At 41.5% G+C, this 17,750-nt stretch overlaps 1 protein-coding gene across 9 annotated transcripts in view; it reads right to left on the bottom strand.

Moving 5' to 3' along the window:
• The window catches only part of sts (steroid sulfatase (microsomal), isozyme S), a 164,002-nt gene that overhangs the window by 17,836 nt on the left and 128,416 nt on the right, over positions 1-17,750 (bottom strand). For 7 of the 9 annotated variants that reach the window (XM_069892066.1, XM_069892060.1, XM_069892063.1 and 4 more), the window contains 2 exons: positions 15,871-15,992; positions 7,505-8,891 (listed from right to left, as the gene is read on the bottom strand). In XM_069892066.1, the coding sequence (XP_069748167.1) occupies positions 8,482-8,891; positions 15,871-15,992 (532 nt within the window). In that variant the 3' untranslated portion in view covers positions 7,505-8,481. Of the gene's footprint in view, positions 1-7,504; positions 8,892-15,870; positions 15,993-17,750 lie in introns of those variants that run through there. The other 2 variants (XM_069892068.1, XM_069892067.1) reach the window with 1 other exon arrangement.

Genomic DNA, 17,750 nt, shown 5'->3' with positions numbered 1-17,750 from the left:
TTATTCTGAATCTGTAGCGTTTCAATTGTTTTATTCACATCTTGCAATTGATCTTGTACATCAGATAATCCTTGATCACACATCTCAAGTCTTTCAATAGTTTCGACTTTAAAAGCTCCATAATCAGCCATCTGTTGAGTATTGACATCCACCAATGCATTAATCTTAGAAGTAAGATTATTCATAGAATCACCTAAATGCATCATTTAAGAAAATATCTTATGTTCAAGACTCTTGAAAAGTATATCAACACCAGTAGATCCAGACATGGTGGGATCCTGCTGTTCTTGTAGAATCAGAGGACCTTCTATCCCTTCTTTTAATTTAGTAGCTTTTCTTGCAGTTTGACTCCGTGTAAGAGCCCCTGCCACAGACCCCCCAGAAGTGTCAGGAGGCTGATGATCAGGGTTATCTTTGATCCAAACCTCCTTTAAAAGCTTTGTTACATCAGTATCTGGAAGAGCTGTTGTAACTGGTGGTGTAGCAGTCAAATGACAACTCTTTAACTCTCCAGCTGGTGGCGCCCCAGCTAATTCAGCAGTCAAAGTCTCAGTAACAGCACTCACAGTAGACGTTGTTTGAAATACTGGCACACGGCCAGCCCTTTGTTCTAAAGGCTGCTGAGAACGACCTTCAGAAAGACTTACGGATTCAGAGCGGAATTCCAATGGCAAATTCTTCGCTTCTTTTCCTGGATCCATTTCACGCTGGCTTTTTGTAAACAAGCAGGCTCAGATAATTTCGGAAAATATAATTTTTTAACAATCTGTTGATGTTTCCTTTTACTTTTTTTTAATAAATGTACCATTAGGTATTAATTCAACACCTCATAATATTTATAAACTTTTTAAAGAGTTTTAACGGGCACTTAAAGACAAAACAATAAGTTAGAGTCAGGAGAGGACTGGAAGGCACGTCTGTTCCTTACGCCATCTTGCCACGCCCCCCGTTCCTATCCTTCTTAAGAATAATTGCTTTGGAAAAGGAATCCGGAAAAGAACAAACTCTGTCACCTATTTCAATACATCCATCAATAAAGGAATTACTAAGTCCTGAAATTCTTTATAAAATTCAGAAGTAAAACCATCATCTCCTGGAGACTTCCCATTAGGCATAGATCAAAGTGAATCCATCACTTCTTTAACAGCTAAGGAAGAATCTAAATCCTTGATATCCTTATCCTTCAAAAAAGATAAAGATAAATCAGATTAAAAATATATCAATTTTAGCCTAATCTTCCAACACTTCAGAAGTATACAATTTTTCATAAATTTTACAAAACTCATCATTAATTTCCTGAGGTTTATATGTAATAATTGAATCATGTCTAATAGCATTTAATGTTCTAAAAGTTTGCTCTGTTTTAACTGCCGAGCTAAGATTTTATGAGCTCTCTCACCCAACTCATAATATCGCTGTTTAGTTCTCTGCAATAATTTCTCAAATTTATGTTTGTAACAAATTATACCGGAGTTTCATATTAAATAAGTGTGCTTTCTTAACTTCTGTGGAATTTCATTGTAAATTCTTTTCCAAAATTTCTATCACCTTCTCCAATTTACTAACCTCAGCCATATGTTGTTTCTTAATTTTAGTAGTATAACTAATAATTTGTCCCCGTAAGTCCATTAGGACATAATAATCACCCCACCAGAAATGGAGAAGCACCTCCCCGAGGCTACAGCACAAACAAAACCAAAGATCTCCTCAAAGAACAAAAGAAAAAGAGAAAAAAAATCCCCTTAAAAATACTATAATAGTATTACCCCCCTCAATTATACAGGAGTGACCAATGCCGCAAGGTGGCCGACGACTTCGGAAGGATCGGTAGCCAAACCACCTATACGAAAATCATTTCAAGTATGAAATGCAGATCTTGATTAACCTGGCCATCATCAATTCCAATATCAATCAACTGTTGAGATTCCATCTACTGCTTCCCATTCTTCCCTTTCAGAACCAAAACAAGCTGTTGAGAAAACCTTTCTTGACTTTGCACCTGCTTATTATCAGGTAAAGAATTAGCAAATGAAAGAGCTTCAGCATCATCAATGAAAATCTGAGATTGAAAATCTCCATTAAAAACCTTTAAGCACAGCAGGATACCAAAAACCAAATTTTTATCCTTTCTTCCAGAAAACAGCCTTAGCTGAATTAAATTCTTTATGGCGTTTAATTACAACTTGACTCAAATCAGCATTAAAAAATACTCTTTTTACCCACTAATGGGCCCTGATTACTTCTCGCATTTTGAACAGCAAGTCTTAAAATCAACTCTCTGTCTTGATAACGCAAACATCTCATCAAAATAGAACGTGGAGCTTGACCAGGGAGAGGTTTCCTTCTTATTGCTCAGTGAGCTCTGTCCAGTTCCAGACCATTCGGGAAATATGCTGTCCCTAAAATCTCAGGAATCCACTTCTGAAAACATTTTCCGGAAGGCCAACAATTTTAACATTATTTTTCCGATGTTGATTCTCCAAGGCATCAATCTTCTTCAATAAATCACTTTTCTGAATTTCCCAGCCAGTAAACAAAACCTCCATCTGCCCTATCCTTTCTTTACATTGGTCCACATAATCTTTACAATCATTAAATTCTTCTTCAATCTTCTTAAATTTATCCTGAACCTTGTCCACTGCTTTCAAACATTTTGCCACATCCAATTTAATAGAAGATATTTTCCCCTTCATATCAGCAAACTATTCCTTCATAACTAAAACCCTTGACTCATTTGAATGGCCAAGTTCTCCACCTGCTTGGATAAATCAATAGATAAAGTTGAGTCTGAATGGTGAGGATCAGACTTAAACTTTAAAGTCTGCTTCACCATGGGCCTACCCTTATATATGACTGTATCCTCCTCCTCCATATCTTGTTCTTCCTCTTCTTCCGGTCCAGCGATGTCCACCTCTTCTTCCTCTGTCGATACCAAGGTTGCTTCAAGCCGACTATGGGTACGGACCCTCCACCCACCCCGTCAGTCCAGGCTCAATGGACCGAGGGAGGTCGGGTCCCCCCGCAGCCTGGGCCATACTGGGTGTAAAGCCCTTGCACGATTGCTCATCTTGATGGGAGGTCGATATCGAGCACCGGTGCCTTCTTCCGCAGGAATGCGTGAAGTCGGCGCCAGTGTAGAATGAATTCTACCAGAGAACTGGTGTTGTGGACGAGGATGAAAAGAAATTGAGTCCGGAGGCTCCACTTGCAAGGTAGGCCCAGATTCTTCGCTAGCTGTTAACTGTTTAGTAGCTATTTTCTTTGCTGGTTGAGCTTTAGTTTTCTTCATGGCTGTTTCTAAAGTACTTTGACAGTATAATCAAAAGTTTCTAAAAATATTTTTAAAATGTATTTTGAGTAGTTCTGCCAGGGGGAGGTGTCTTCCCACTGAAGTGCCAGTTGATGAAGTAGACAAAGACAATGCGCTCATACAATAATCATGGCTTTTATTAGCAGAAACTCATGGTACAATAATGAAAGACAATAGATGCATCTACAGTTATATCCAGGGGGAGTGTCCTTAACAGGAGAGATAATGCACAGCCAATGTTAGTACAGCAAGGCTTGCCAGCTGGGGTGGTGGGGGTGGGGGGGAGACAGGCAGCTTGGCAGACATTCACCACAGTCTCTCCCCTGGCAGAAGAAGGGTTAAAATCAAAAGGACAGCTGCTAGGAAAGACTGAAGCAAGCGATACATGGATACCATGTTTGGCCTTGAGATACTCTAAAAGCCAAATTACGCCAGTATCTAGCAAGCAGTCGAAATATAATGTTTTATGAATATGTCGGCCTATCAGGTTGTTTACGAATTCTGGTGCTTTGTCTCAAAACAGGTCGCTCCTTTGCAACCTTGGGAACTGGTACAGGTCCTGGGTCTGTAGTTTGGGAAGGACTGGCTTCTGGACCCACTCCAGAATCGCCAGCGTGAGGCAGTGGAGCCTCAGCATGGCCATCTGAAAGCTTACTAGGGGTCACAGGCTGGGGGGGGGGGTGAGTCCAATATCTTAGGCTCACTCTGAGTAGGGGAGCGAGGAAGGGGCGAACCAGGCGAGGCCAGAGCTCTTAGGGGTACAGTGTCAGTACTCCCGTCTGGGAATTTAACATGAGCGTAGTTGGGGTTAGTATGCAGTAGCTGAACTGGTTGGACTAGGGGGTCTGTTTTACGCGCCCGAGCGTGGCTCTTCAGTAGCACGGTTCCAGGCTCAGATAAACAGGCTGGCCAGTCCATCACAGATCCTGATTTCCTAAGAAAGGCAAACATACGTTCATGAGGTGTTTGATGTGTGGCAGTACACAATAAAGACCGAATAGAATGTAGTGCCTCAGGCAGTACCTCCTGCCACCGGGTAACAGGGTAACCATGTGTTTTTAAAGCAAGATTAACAGTCTTCCAGACTGTAGCATTAGCCCTTTCAACCTGCCCATTGCCCTGTGGGTTGTAGCTTGTGGTACGACTGTTGGCAATCCCAGTTTGTAGCAGGGCTCGCCGCAGTTCAGCGCTCATGAATGCTGAGCCTCTGTCGGAATGAATGTAATTGGGAAAACAAAAAATGCTGAAAATTCTGTCGTGACTTAATGACAGACACTGACGAGACGTCAGGGCAGGGTATCGCAAAGGGAAACCTGGAATATTCGTCAATTACAGTAAGGAAATATACATTTTTGTTGTTGGAAGGTAACTAAGCTAATCCTCTCAAAAGGTCAGGTTGCCTTGATGAGAGTGGCCTCTGGAGCTTTGAAGTATTGGGGTTTGCATTCTGCGCAAACAGGACAGCTTTTAGTCAATTTCCTGATTTCTTCCAGAGAGTAAGGAAGGTGGTTAGCCCTTATGTAGTGGAATAATCTCGTGACTCCTGGATGGCACAGTCTGCTATGGATCTCTTTTAGCCCGTCCAGCTGAGCACCAGCAGCAGATCGTGACAATGCGTTAGAGGGATCGTTTAACCTGCCCGGTCTGTACTTGATCTCATAATTATAAGTTGAGAGTTCTATTCGCCATCTTATCATTCTTGATTTTACTTTTGTGTTTAGTACTGAACATGGAGGCTACAGATTCCTGATCAGTGACAAGAGTAAATTTTCTGCCTGCTAGAAAGTGTCTCCAGTAGCGAACAGCTTCAATAATAGCCTGGGCTTCTTTTTCAATGGCAGGATGTTTAAGTTCAGGTCCGTGTAACGTGTGGGAGAAGAATGCCCTTTTGATTAAGGGTTCCTGCCAAGGCACAATCTGAGGCATCAGTTTCCACTTGGAATGGGACATCCTCGTCAATGGACGAGATTGCAGCTTTGGCAATATTAGCTTTAATTCTCTTGAAAGCTTTCAAGGTCATTGGAGAGAGAGAGAGGGAAAAGATTTAATGTCAAACAGAGGGTGTGCCTTCGTGGCGTAGTCCCGAACCCATTTGCAGTAGTAGGAAAAGAATCCCATATACCTTTTAAGGGCTTTTGCGGAGTTTGGGGGTGGTAACTTCTTAAGGGGGGGGGGCATTCGTTCTGGGTCGGGGTGGATTTCGCCCTTGCGGACAATGTAGCCCAGAATGGGTAGCTCTCGTGTTGAACACACATTTGCCCTCGTTAAATGTAAGGTTGACTTCTTTAGCTGTTGCTAAAAATTTCTTTAAGTTGTTGTCGTGCTCAGCCTGTGTTTTCCCACAGATAGTGACATTATCTAGATAGGGAAACGTACCCTGTAACTCATACGTCCTAACAATCTTATCCATTTCCCTCTGAAACACGGACACACCATTAATGACTCCAGAAGGTACCCTTTTAAACTGGTATAATCCCCTATCAGCCTCAAGGGCTGTATAGGGTCGTTCCTTTTTGTTAATGGGGATTTGGTGATAAGCTGCCTTGAGGTCGATAGTGGAGAACACTTTGTATTGTGCTATCTGATTAATCATTTCATTGATGCGTGGTAGGGGTAGGCATCCAGGTTAGTGTAACGTTTGAATGTCTGGCTGTAATCAATAGCCAGTCGTTTCTTAGTGTGATTTTTGATAACTACCACCTGGGCTCGCCACAGACTCTTACTGGGTTCAATTACTCCCTCTTTAAGCAATCTCTAGGTCTCAGCTTTGATAAAATCATGATCCTCTTTGCTGTAAGAACGGTTAGTGGCAATCGGCCGGCACTACTAAAAAGGGAGGGAGTTTTGATCATTAATGTGGACAGACCGCAGTAACTAGCACGGGGGATGGTAAGTGTGGGTAGTGGCCCACCGAAATTTAACACTACATTGTTCGTCGGAGATTGAATATCTAACCCCAGTAATACAGGGGCGCAAAGCTCCAGCATAATAGAGCCACACATCAGCCAGGTAATGTCTCTGCAAATTTAAAGTAACTTTACACTTGATCCGTACAGTTTTTGTAAGTTCACTACAAGCCATCGGTATCTTTTGGTTCACTGATATCTCCGCAAATTTAAGGCTCTGGCAACTCTCTCGTGGATGTAGCTGTCAGCACTCCCTGAGTCTATTAGACAATCAGGAGTCTCACCATTTACCTCCCCCTTCATAGTTGACCGTTCCAGTCTGTGACATCCCCCAAGCCTTGGAGTCAATTGAGCTATCACAGGGGATCTCACCTCGCCATCACTTGAAGTCGATTCAGCCTGCTCGTCTGAAGATTCCCCCTTTTCATAGTTGTCTTCCATTCCTGCAGCTCCAGGACACATTTTCTTGGTGCTTCTCTTCTTTTTCTTATCAGTGGGAGTACTTTTCGCCTTACACGCTTTAGCAAAGTGGCCAAGTTTCCCACAATAGCTGCAGGTAGCAAATTGAGCTGGGCACTTCTGTCTGGGGTGCCAGCTCTTATCACAGAAGTAGCATTTTTCAGGAGTTTGCCTTTTTCTTTCTTTTGGGGTTCCACCATTCCTGGATGTTTCCTTTTCGGTTTCTAGCATTTAATTGGACTGCATGGCACTTCTCAGTGTTTTGGTTAGAGTGACTGCCCGGTCGTAGGTTAAGGGCTCCGTCTCCAGCAGCCTCTGTCAGATGTAACTGGAGTAAATCCTGTTGACTAAAGCATCCAGCTTCAAGACATTACGGTGTTGTTGCACATTGACTACCCTGACATCACATTCCTTTGCCATTGAATTGAGAGCCAGTGCATAGGCAGCATCACTTTCCCTGGGTTTCAGGCATCTAGTCAGCAACTGGTGTCGAGCAAGCACCACATCCCGTGCTATAGCCAGAGGGGTAGCTCCTTGCGATACGGCGAAAGGGACCTCACCCAGCAGAGAGTTCAGGTGGCCTCACTGTATCACCTCATTGACCACGTTGATAAGATCTTCTTTTACCCAGATATGTTTTGATTTATTGAAAAAAAAAGAATTCAATGCTGTTAAAAAATGTGTAGTAATCGAAACAAGCAATCCAGTGGTTGAAAATTTCTCTGGCCCTCAGGGCAGACTGGTCGATTATCAGCCGCTCTGGATTGAGTGCTGCATCTATTCCTGCTAATAAAATTGAAGTGCCAGTTGATGAAGTAGACAAAGATGATGTGGTCAAACAATAATCGTGGCTTTTATTAATGAAAGACAATAGATGCATATACAGTTATATCCAAGGGAAGTGTCCTTAACAGTAGAGATAATGCACAGTCAATGTTAGTACAGCAAGGATTCCCAGAGGGGAGACAGGCAGCTTGGCAGACATTCACCACACCCACGTCTTCTCCCTATGTCATCACGTCATGCCCCCTCATTCAATATGGGTGTGTGAAAAAGCTAAACCTTTTTGGTCTCGGGTTAGTGAATGTTTACAAGATAGTTTTTAAATCAAATTTTCTTTGGACCCATCAATTTTTAAAATTAGTAACATAAGTAAAATTTGTTTGAAAATAGGTTTGGATAAATTTCAAATAGCTTTTTTTAAGAGTAGCTTTAGAGGTTGTGAGGAAGTGTGTAATGGAATCACGTGGAAAGACCAGATAGAACTCAATTTACAAAGATGGTGTTTAGAATTGAGATCTTATATTCCTTTAGAAAAAATAACATAAAATTTGAGAGATAAGTATTTTATTTTTAGGAAGGTTTGGAGCCCTTATCTGGATTTGAAACTTTAAAGATTTAGACCTAGTTGTGGCAGGATAACCCCATCACACGGTGATTAATTAATGTGTTCTTTCCAGTTATATCTTCTTTTCCTTCTTCCTTTTTCTTTTTAGGGGTTAGTGGGGTAATATAGTGGGGTATTCAAGGGTTGGGATGTTGGGAGGGGGTGCGGTAAGGGGATAGGGGTAGGTATAGAAGGGTTTTTTTTATATAAACCATGTTTGCTTTGATGGTTTATCTTGTTTCAATTGTATTTTGTATGTAATCATGGTTGTTTAAACTTTAAATAAAATATTTTAAAAATGAGGAAGAAGGCGAGGGAGAAAAAGACCTGAAACATTCAAAGTAAGAACGAGAAGAATGCACAGAGTGAGAGAAAGAGAAGAGAATCCACATGGTTGCTTGTACCTCCATCGATCTGGGTCAAGCATCTATTGGGGAATCCCTTGAATTCCCTGGTCCATCCTGCAAAGCAGAACTGCCTTTCTCCTTGTCACAACGGCAGAGCTGCCAAGAGGAACTACAGCAGGGCTGGAGCCATGGCTTCCACACCACGTTGTTGAGAGACAGCTGATCAGGCACAGGTGTCAGAGACTTCTGGTGGCGCAGCGTTGCCGCATTTATTGCCTTGAGGATTTGGTGGTAGCGGGGTTCGGAGATGGGCGTCAAGGGGATGGCTTCTGATGGATCTTTCAGCAGGTTGTACAGCAAAGGCGGACTGTGGTGTGTGATGTAGCTTCCATGGCAGAAGCAAACAAATGTGTCGAAGCAGCCCTGCGACCCCTCAGGGTTGAAATTAGGAGTGAAGAAGTGGGCCTTCCATACAAGGGAGCCTGTGAGAGTTACAATCAAGTTCATTATCAAGTTAAAATATCAACGTCTGCAGATGCTATGATTGCAGTTCAATACTATATGCAAAAGTGGTGGAGAAAGGGAAGCACAGTTAAAGTTGCAGTTAGCAATGCTGTTGCAGGACTGGGCTTCGAATCCCACACAGTCTGTAAGGAGTTTGGATGTTTTCCCTGTGTCTGCAGGGCTTTTTCCCAGGGCACAGGTTTCCTTCTACCATTCAAAACATACCAGGGGTTGTAGGTCAATTGAGTGTAATTGGGCAGTACTGGATCGTGGGCTGAAAGCGCCTGTTAATGGGCTGTATGTCTAAATTTATTAATTTTATACATTTATAAATTGATGAACTCAGCAGTTAACCATATAACCATTTACGGAGCGGAAACAGGCCATGTCGGCCTTTCAAGTTCGCATCGGTTCACTAGAACAACTCCACTAGCTCAAACCTCCCGCTCACCGCCAATAAACCTCCAACCCCCTCACCTCCATGTACACATCCAATCTTCTCTTAAATGACAGAAGGGACCCTGACGCAACTATCTCATTCGGAAGTTCATTCCATTTTGAGTGAAAAAGCCATCTCTAATATTTCTCCTAAAGTGTTGCCCCCTGACCCTTAACTCATGGCTATTTTCTCTTGTCGTATATCTCAGGAATTTTACTAGAATGGATCTTGGTTTTAGTTTAAAACCATTAGGGGCTAATGTTCTGTGTGCCCTTTCTATTTCCATTCCTTCCTGCAATTCTGGCATTCCTAGGACCCTGGGGATCCGTTCTTTTATAAATTCTTTCATATCTTTGCCTTCTTCATCTTCCTTAAGGCCCACTATCTTTATATTGTTTCACCCAGTATTCTTTATGTAGAAAATATAAAGATAGATATCCAAGATTTCAGGCCTGAACCTTTCATGAGCAAAAAACAGGCAGGTACCTGAATAAAATGGAGGGGCTTCATTATCTTCCACAACCAAACGAGACTGCCTTTCTCCAGACCACAGTGCACACTTTCTCAAACAGTACATAATAATCACGTTCATACATAGAAATATAATATAAAATAAACGTACAAATATCTTGGAATAATTTCTTCAATTTCGTTAATAAGAGTGGCTACAGGATACCATTCATTCATCAGGTCAGCCTGAAGGAAGGAGCTATTTCCAAGCCAGGCAGTCCTGATTCTGATTCCACACCCACCCCACCCCCCCGATGTACGTACAATGTTTGTTTACATTTCTTTCTTCTTGAGTACAGTTTACAGTTATTGGTAATTAGGAATTCTGCCTGGCCTGCAGGAAATAGAATCTCAGGGCTGTACGTATGTCTGACAATAAATTTGACCTTTGAAGTGTAAACAGTTAAATAAACCAAACTCCATTCAGTTCTTACCAAATCTAACTTGATCAACAACCTCCTTTTAATGCTTTTTCTATCCCATTTGCACCTTAGTAAGATCAAAGTCGGTTTCTTTCCTGCTGCTGGCCCCTTACATGGACAGTTGGTAAACAATGCAGTCCTTGCAGTGTTGAACTGTACTTTTCTCTATGCCCTGCACTTTCTAACACTACAGTCTCTGCTCTTGATATTGTAACACTATGTGGCCACCCATTTCAATTCCCTCCCCATTCCCTTGCTGACATGGCAGACCACGATCTCATGCATTGACAGACTGAGACAACTTGCAAATTGGAGGAACACCACCTTATCTTCCATCTGGGCATTCTCCAACCAGATGGCATTAACATCAACTTCTCTGGTTTTCATTAGATCCCCCCCCTTCTCATCTTCTTCCCGTGTCTCCTTTCTTCTAGTTCTTTCTCTCCCTTTTCCCTCTGTCTCCATTGCCAAAATCAATTCTCACCTTTCCTCTCTCCTGTTCTCTTATCATATCCTTTTGTCTGTTGGTCTCTACTCCTTCCCCTCCCAATCTTCCCCCAGCCTTTAATTCAGATATCTGTCCTTTTTTTACTATTACCTTGAAGGGCTCAGGTCCGAAACATTGGCAATATATCTTTACCTTTTATGGACGCTGTGAGACTTGCTGAGTTCCCCCAGCATTTCTGTGTTTTTATTGTAACACTATATTCTGTACCTCTGTATCATAATATTGCACTACCTGTTGTACTTAAGTATGAGAAACTCAACAGCTCCAGATTCTGGAAACATGAACAGTGAAAGGATAACTGGAGAAACTCAGCATCCGTGGGTAGAAATGTTCAGTTAATGTTTCAGATTGGGATTCCTCATCACGTCTTGGAAGCTTTGGAGACGGCGTAGAGATTTACCAGGATATTGACTGGCTTAGAGAGTAAAGGCTGAGCGAACTAGGAATTTTCTCTTTGGAGGAACAGAGGAAGAGAGATGATTTAATAGGTGTTAGATGATTATGACAGGCTTAAATAGAGTGGACATCCAGCACCATTTTTCCCAGGGCATCGAAGGCTAACACCAGGGTCATCTGTTCAATGTGCGTGGAGGAAATTTTAGGGGGGCTTGCCAGAATTAAGTTTTTTTTAACAGAGTGGTGGAACAGACTGATTCAAAAGGGACATTTAAAAGACTCTTAGTTGGACACATAGATACAAGAAAAATGGAGGGTTATAGACAGTGAGGAAAGGAGGGGTTAGATTGATAATGGAGTAGGTTCATAAAGCCCAGCACAACATCATGGGCTGAAGGTCCATATTGTTCTATGAAACGTTGACTATTTCTACCGATGGATGGTGTCTGACCAGCTGAGTTCCTCCAGCAACTCTTTGTCTGTTCTGAAGTAATTTTTTTTCCTTGAACCATGGTAAAGATGACAATAAACACTTCATTCGAGAAATGGTCCCAAGCCAAAACATTGATCGACTCCATGGATGCTGAGTCTCTCCAGCTTCGCTTTGTCTGCTCAAGGTTCTAGTGTGTCTCAAATGAGGCAACTCTCTGGTTAACTGAAAGAGGTTCCCCTGAATGTGTGAATGTCCAACAGCTGATGGTCTTCTACCAGGGCAGCACAGCAGTGCAGTTTGCAGAGCTTCCTTCTGAATTCTTCTAAACTGTGAAGACTTGTACAAGATAAACTACCAACCTTTGATCCAAACACTCCATCTCAATGGCTGCTCTGGGGGGCCCAAAATAAATGTCAATAAAAGCCTTGTTTTCTTTATGTTTTCTATGAAGTCGTAGGAGAGAAGCTTGGAAGAAACCAAAACTTGACTGCCTCACAGGGAAGGGGCCCATAAACTTTGAGCAGAGTCTGGGGGTGGGGGTCATAGCTGAACAAAGGTTGAGAATAGCTGCATTAGAGGACAACAGACAGGTGAGACCACAAGGTGCATGATTTGTGTGACTGAGTGGATGTGGAAACGAACCACAGTGGAAAAAGCACACAGAACAGACCAGCACACACACTCACACATGTGCTCACACCCACACACAAGAGCGAACATTAAGATACACATCCACAAACATGCAGCCAAGAGCACACACAAACAATATGTTTCTATCCTTTAAGATATCCATTGTTAACCTTTTTTTTTGGCTCTGGCCCCCTGAGGACTCTGCTCAAAGTGTAGAGGGCCCTTCCCTGTGAAGCAAAGTTAGTTGGTTTCTTCTATACTGACTACATTAAAAACATAAAATATATTTTATGAGTTCAGTCCCTAGGGCCCCTTATACAGGTATGTGCTGTGGGGGGCTAATTTAAGTGCATCCCACCAAGTGTGCACAGTACACCATGTATGGACCCGGGCACTTGGTCCCTGCCTATCCATGTCAACCATCAATAATCTGTCTACATTTAAGTTTTTCCAGTTTTTTTTTGGGGGGGGGAGGGCTAAGGTCTTTTCTCTTATTTTCTTAGTGTTTCTGGGGGGGCGGGGGGGATTGGGTGGGCTTCTTTTTCCTTTATCTTCTATTTTCTTTTTTAAACCTGTAAAAGCCATGAATGATTACTTGTGAATGAAATGTAATTGATTGTATGGCATCTATAAATAAAATTTAAAAAAAAATCTGTCTACATTTCTCATGCCTCCCAATCAGCTCTACCATCTCCTCCCTCACTTCCACTTCCTCTCACCTGCACGATTTTGTACACGCTGCTTAACATGCCAACCAAGTGACAGGAACCTGGAGCCTAGTCATCACAGAAACAGAACAGGCAAACTCAACTCACAGCAGAACCCAAGGTTGGGATTGGACCCAGCTCCTTGAGGCAGGTGGCAGTAACTAATGTACTGCTGTGCTGCCCTATAAAGACAGAAATGAAGATCCATCTTCGGAATTGTACTCATGAAGTATCAATAGCCAAGAAACAATGGGCCAAATCACTTCCCTCTGAATTGTAAATTCTCACGTTCTTGTCTATCAAGCCCCAACACCACCCACTTGCCCCCCCCCCCACCTTTTTTTAACCTGCATTTCAGAGCTTTTAGGAGCTATTCTTGGAATGCTAATAGATACTAGGACGTTAATTTTTTAAATTAAATTTAAACGTGCAGCGCAGTAACAGACCCTTTTGGCCCACAAGCCTGCACCCAACTGCTATTAATAGTTTAATAAAAATGATTATTTTGAATTTACCATTGTCTGGTGAATTTTCCATTGCTGTTCCTTTGTTGGTGCTAACAAAGTCCCTTTAGTCCCAAACAAAATATGTTAGTTCGTAACATATATGGGGGCTTGTTGTGATAAGAACCAAAGATTTAAGCTTAAGGAGAGCTTATTTGATTGAAAAATATTCAATTTGGTTGGTTAAAAATCTTTTTGAAAAATAATTAAAAGGCCTATTGTTTGTGTGGAAACAGAACAGCAGCAATGGGCTTTGGTAAACGTTTGGAACGCCAATTTGTGTAAATTTGAAAGTGGAGATTTGGTCAAAGGGTGCAGAAATTCCATCTGATTATGTTTTAAACCCAAAAACTAAATGGAGGCCAAGTGAAACTTTCCAAACTTAGTCAGATTCTGTAAAAATTACAGACGAGAATGTTTTAAAAACAAAGCTTAAATGTAAGCCAAGTGAAAATTGCTAAATGGATATTAAAAAGATTTTGGAATCATCAAACTTTTCAGATAGAAAAATGTGATAAAGGAGGAGTTGTTGCTAAAGAGTTGGAACTTAGGGAGATAAAAGGGTCGATGAAAAAAATAGTGATTCAGAAAATTATAGCCGAACACTATGTAAAATAAAAGATTTTTGGAGAAGAGTAGTTAAAACAATTTCTTGACCAGCAGTTACAGCTGAGACAGATGGAGTTAGAAAAATATAAAACTGATAAACAGCATGAGGTAGAGATAGAAAAAACTTAGATTAGAGGGAGGGAGAGAGAGAGAGAGAGAGAGAGAGAGAGGAGAAAACATAAATTGAAACTTGAGAAGCAGAAGAGGAAATGAATTTGAAAGAGAACAAAAGCAGATTAAGCTAGAGATAGAAAAAAAAATAAAGCTGAAAGAGATATACTGAGAAGAGAGGAAAGAGAAAGGAGAAGGGAATTTGAGAGAGAAATTGAGATTTGGAAACATTCAGTTAAAATGACAGTTATGTTAATTCCAGATCTTAAATTAAAGCCAAGTGAAACTTTTCAAAAGGGTCAAAATTCTACTACATTTGCAGACAACTATCACATAATGAAATTTTGGTAACATGAAGTATCAAAATAAGGTAGAAAATAAATGGGGAAAATCTTTTGGTCCATTTTGCAATTATTTTAAGAAAGCTGGTCGTGGAGGTATCAGAAAGGAAAAAAAGGTTGAGAATCACTGCTCTAGACCCACCGTTACTGAAATATTTTGCTTGAGAAAAACCGTGCACATAATGAGTCAATTAGGTACGATTAAAACAGTGGATTTCAAACTTCTTCTTTCCACTTATACTTACACTTTAAATAATCCTTTACTAATCACAGAGCCCTATGGCATAGGGATTACTTAAAGTGGTATGTGAGTGGAAAGAAAAAGGTTGAAAACCACTGCTCTAGACCACCCCACACCCCCCAGCCCATTCTTTCTTCTTCTTCTTTGGCTTGGCTTCACAGACGAAGATTTATGGAGGGGTATGTCCATGTCTGCTGCAGGGTCGTTGGTGACTGACAAGTCCGTTGCGGGACAGGCAGGCATGGTTGCAGCGGTTTGCAGGGGAAAATTGGTGGGTTGGGGTTGGGTGTTGGGTTTTTCCTCCTTTGTCTTTTGTCAGTGAGGTGGGCTCTGCGGTCTTCTTCAAAGGAGGTTGCTGCCGCCCGAACTGTGAGGCGCCAAGATGCACGGTTGGAGGTGAGATCAGCCCACTGGCGGTGGTCAATGTGGCAGGCACCAAGAGATTTCTTTAGGCAGTCCTTGTACCTCTTCTGTGGTGCACCTCTGTCTCGGTGGCCAGTGGAGAGCTCGCCCTAGAACACGATCTTGGGAAGGCGATGGTCCTCCATTCTGGAGACGTGACCCACCCAGCGCAGTTGGGTCTTCAGCCCATTACACTAATCACAAACTACTCTGATACCACAAATCCAACCCTGCACCATTGTTACCCACCACATTCTTTTTTTGTAATACAGTACCTACAAAATATTTATTATCTACTTATCTTTTTAAATTCACTTTAATTTGTTCTATTGTGATTGTTTATGGAAGGGCCTGTTTCTGCGCAGTACGACTCTATGACTTTCAGCCCCTCATGTCTCATGTGAAGTTCCAGAGGATATAAATGGCTCCCCTTTGCGCTACATGGGTTTGCATGCAGAAATATTTGTCTTCTTTCAATAAAACAAAATCAATGGAAGTTTTGCAAGCAGTTAAACAGGTTGTCCTCTAAAGACTACTTTAATTAACCGCAGTACTTAAAATGACTGGGGCACCTACCAAAATTAGGAAAGCAGCAAAATTTCACAAATGACCCCAGAAAATTATAGGTGATGTCAAAGGATAAGAGAAAGTGAACAAAAGGAAACACAAATCCCACGTTAATACAATGCACTGGAAAAGACTTACTGTTCCTTGGATGCCAGCGGACAGCACTTAAGTATCTGTTACAGTAGTGGAAGAGGAATTCATGTTCTGACTGCTTAATGTCACCTTGGAGCAAAGGCATCAAGTCTCGGCCATCGATTGTCCTGGGGTAGAGAACAGTCAAGGCAGAATTAAGATTTCATACAGTCAATTTTACACCTTGGCAACAGGCCTTTCAACCCAATTCATCCATCCTGAACAAGTTTTCCATCTGATCTATTCCCATTTGCATTGGTTTGGTGCACATCCTGTTAAACCTTTCCTACCTTAATACTTGTATACATGTCTTTTAAACATTTCAAATATACCAGTCTCTATTACTTCAAACATGGAACACAGCATTGTGTCGACCTATATAAACCTACTCCACATCAATCTAACCCTTCCCTACCTCAAGCCCATAACCCACTGTTTCATCTTTTTTTGATGACCACCATCGCCCGCGGCAATGCACCTCAGGCACACACCACTTTCTCCGGTAGTTCCAAAAACGCTTCTGATAAAGTTACCTCTCAGGTCTCTCATAGATCCTTATACCCTCTAGACTTAGATCCTCCAACAATGTGAAAAAAATATGATGACTACTTTTCTCATCTATGTACCTCATGTCTACAAGGTAAACCCCTCATTCTCCTACGTTCCAGGGATAAAAGTCTCAGGCTATTCACTCTCTCCTGATAACTCAAACTAACCAATCCAGGTAATGTAATGTATTGTGAGTTTATTGCCATATACAATAAGACTCCTGTAATTGGAATTCAATCAACTGGCAGCCTCAAGCAACCGGCAAAAATTCAATGAAAATCAATTAAAATTTAAAAAATACTAAAGTTTGGCAATCACATAACACGAATCTCAAGCAACTGGAAAATACACTCATTCGGCATCTACTAATCCCCATAGCGCCGGAAAGCATGGGATTTTCTGTACACAGGTGTGATCTTACAAATGCACCAAATTCCTACTTACTATAGCCAAATGGGTACATAAGATATACCACTACAATAGTATAAATTAAATGACCACAATATGCCAGGACAGAAAATGTTATCATAAATGAGAAGGTTCTTAGCAATGTGGAGGAACAGCAGGATCTTGGGTTCCAAGTGCATAGATCCCTCAAGATCATCACGCAAGTTGAGAGGGTGGTTAAGAAGGCATGCAGTGTGTTGGCTTTCATCAGATGGGGATTGAGTTCAAGAGCGGCGAGGTAATGTTGCAGCTCCATAAAGCTCTGGATCGACCATGTTGTGTTCAGTTAGGGTCGCGCCACGTGATGACGTGGAGTTAGACTTGGAATCCTTTTTCTTTCTAAAAAAAGTTTTGAAACAGTCCAAAAAAGCTCAAGAAGCCTCCTCCAGCTCCAGTGATCAGGAAGAACAAGAAATGTTCATAGAACAGAGTTTTGACTAAAAAAAAACAGGAGAAAATGAAAGAGACTTGTATGTCGACAACAGAAATGAAGAAATCTATGGATACTTTTTAGCGATCGCTGGTGCAATTGACAATGGAAGTGAAAAAGTGTCATGAGAGTGTAGTTGAGAATAAGAGCTTTACAAAAAAGGTGGAAAGATGATGTCGCAAATGGATAAAAAAATTTGAAGTTGTGGAAGAAAACAATTAAAGGGAACAAATTTGAAATTCAAAATGTTAAAGAGGGAATGAAAGAAATTCAAGTAGAAGCAGCCACAACAAAAGATCAATTAACTCAAAAAATTGAATGAAGGTTAAGACATGAAGAGGTTTTTGCAATGTTAGATTCTGCAATCTTTGGGGATAACCGAATTTCAAAGAGACATTGAGATTGAAAGAGTTCATGGAGAACTACAGCCAAAACCTCAGCCAGATCAAAAAAACCATGA

Source organism: Narcine bancroftii, chromosome 7 (genome assembly GCF_036971445.1).
Source record: "Narcine bancroftii isolate sNarBan1 chromosome 7, sNarBan1.hap1, whole genome shotgun sequence".
Lineage (NCBI taxonomy): Eukaryota > Metazoa > Chordata > Chondrichthyes > Torpediniformes > Narcinidae > Narcine > Narcine bancroftii.
The sequence above is the reverse complement of the archived record's forward strand: the minus strand, read 5'-3'. Positions and strand labels throughout refer to the sequence as shown.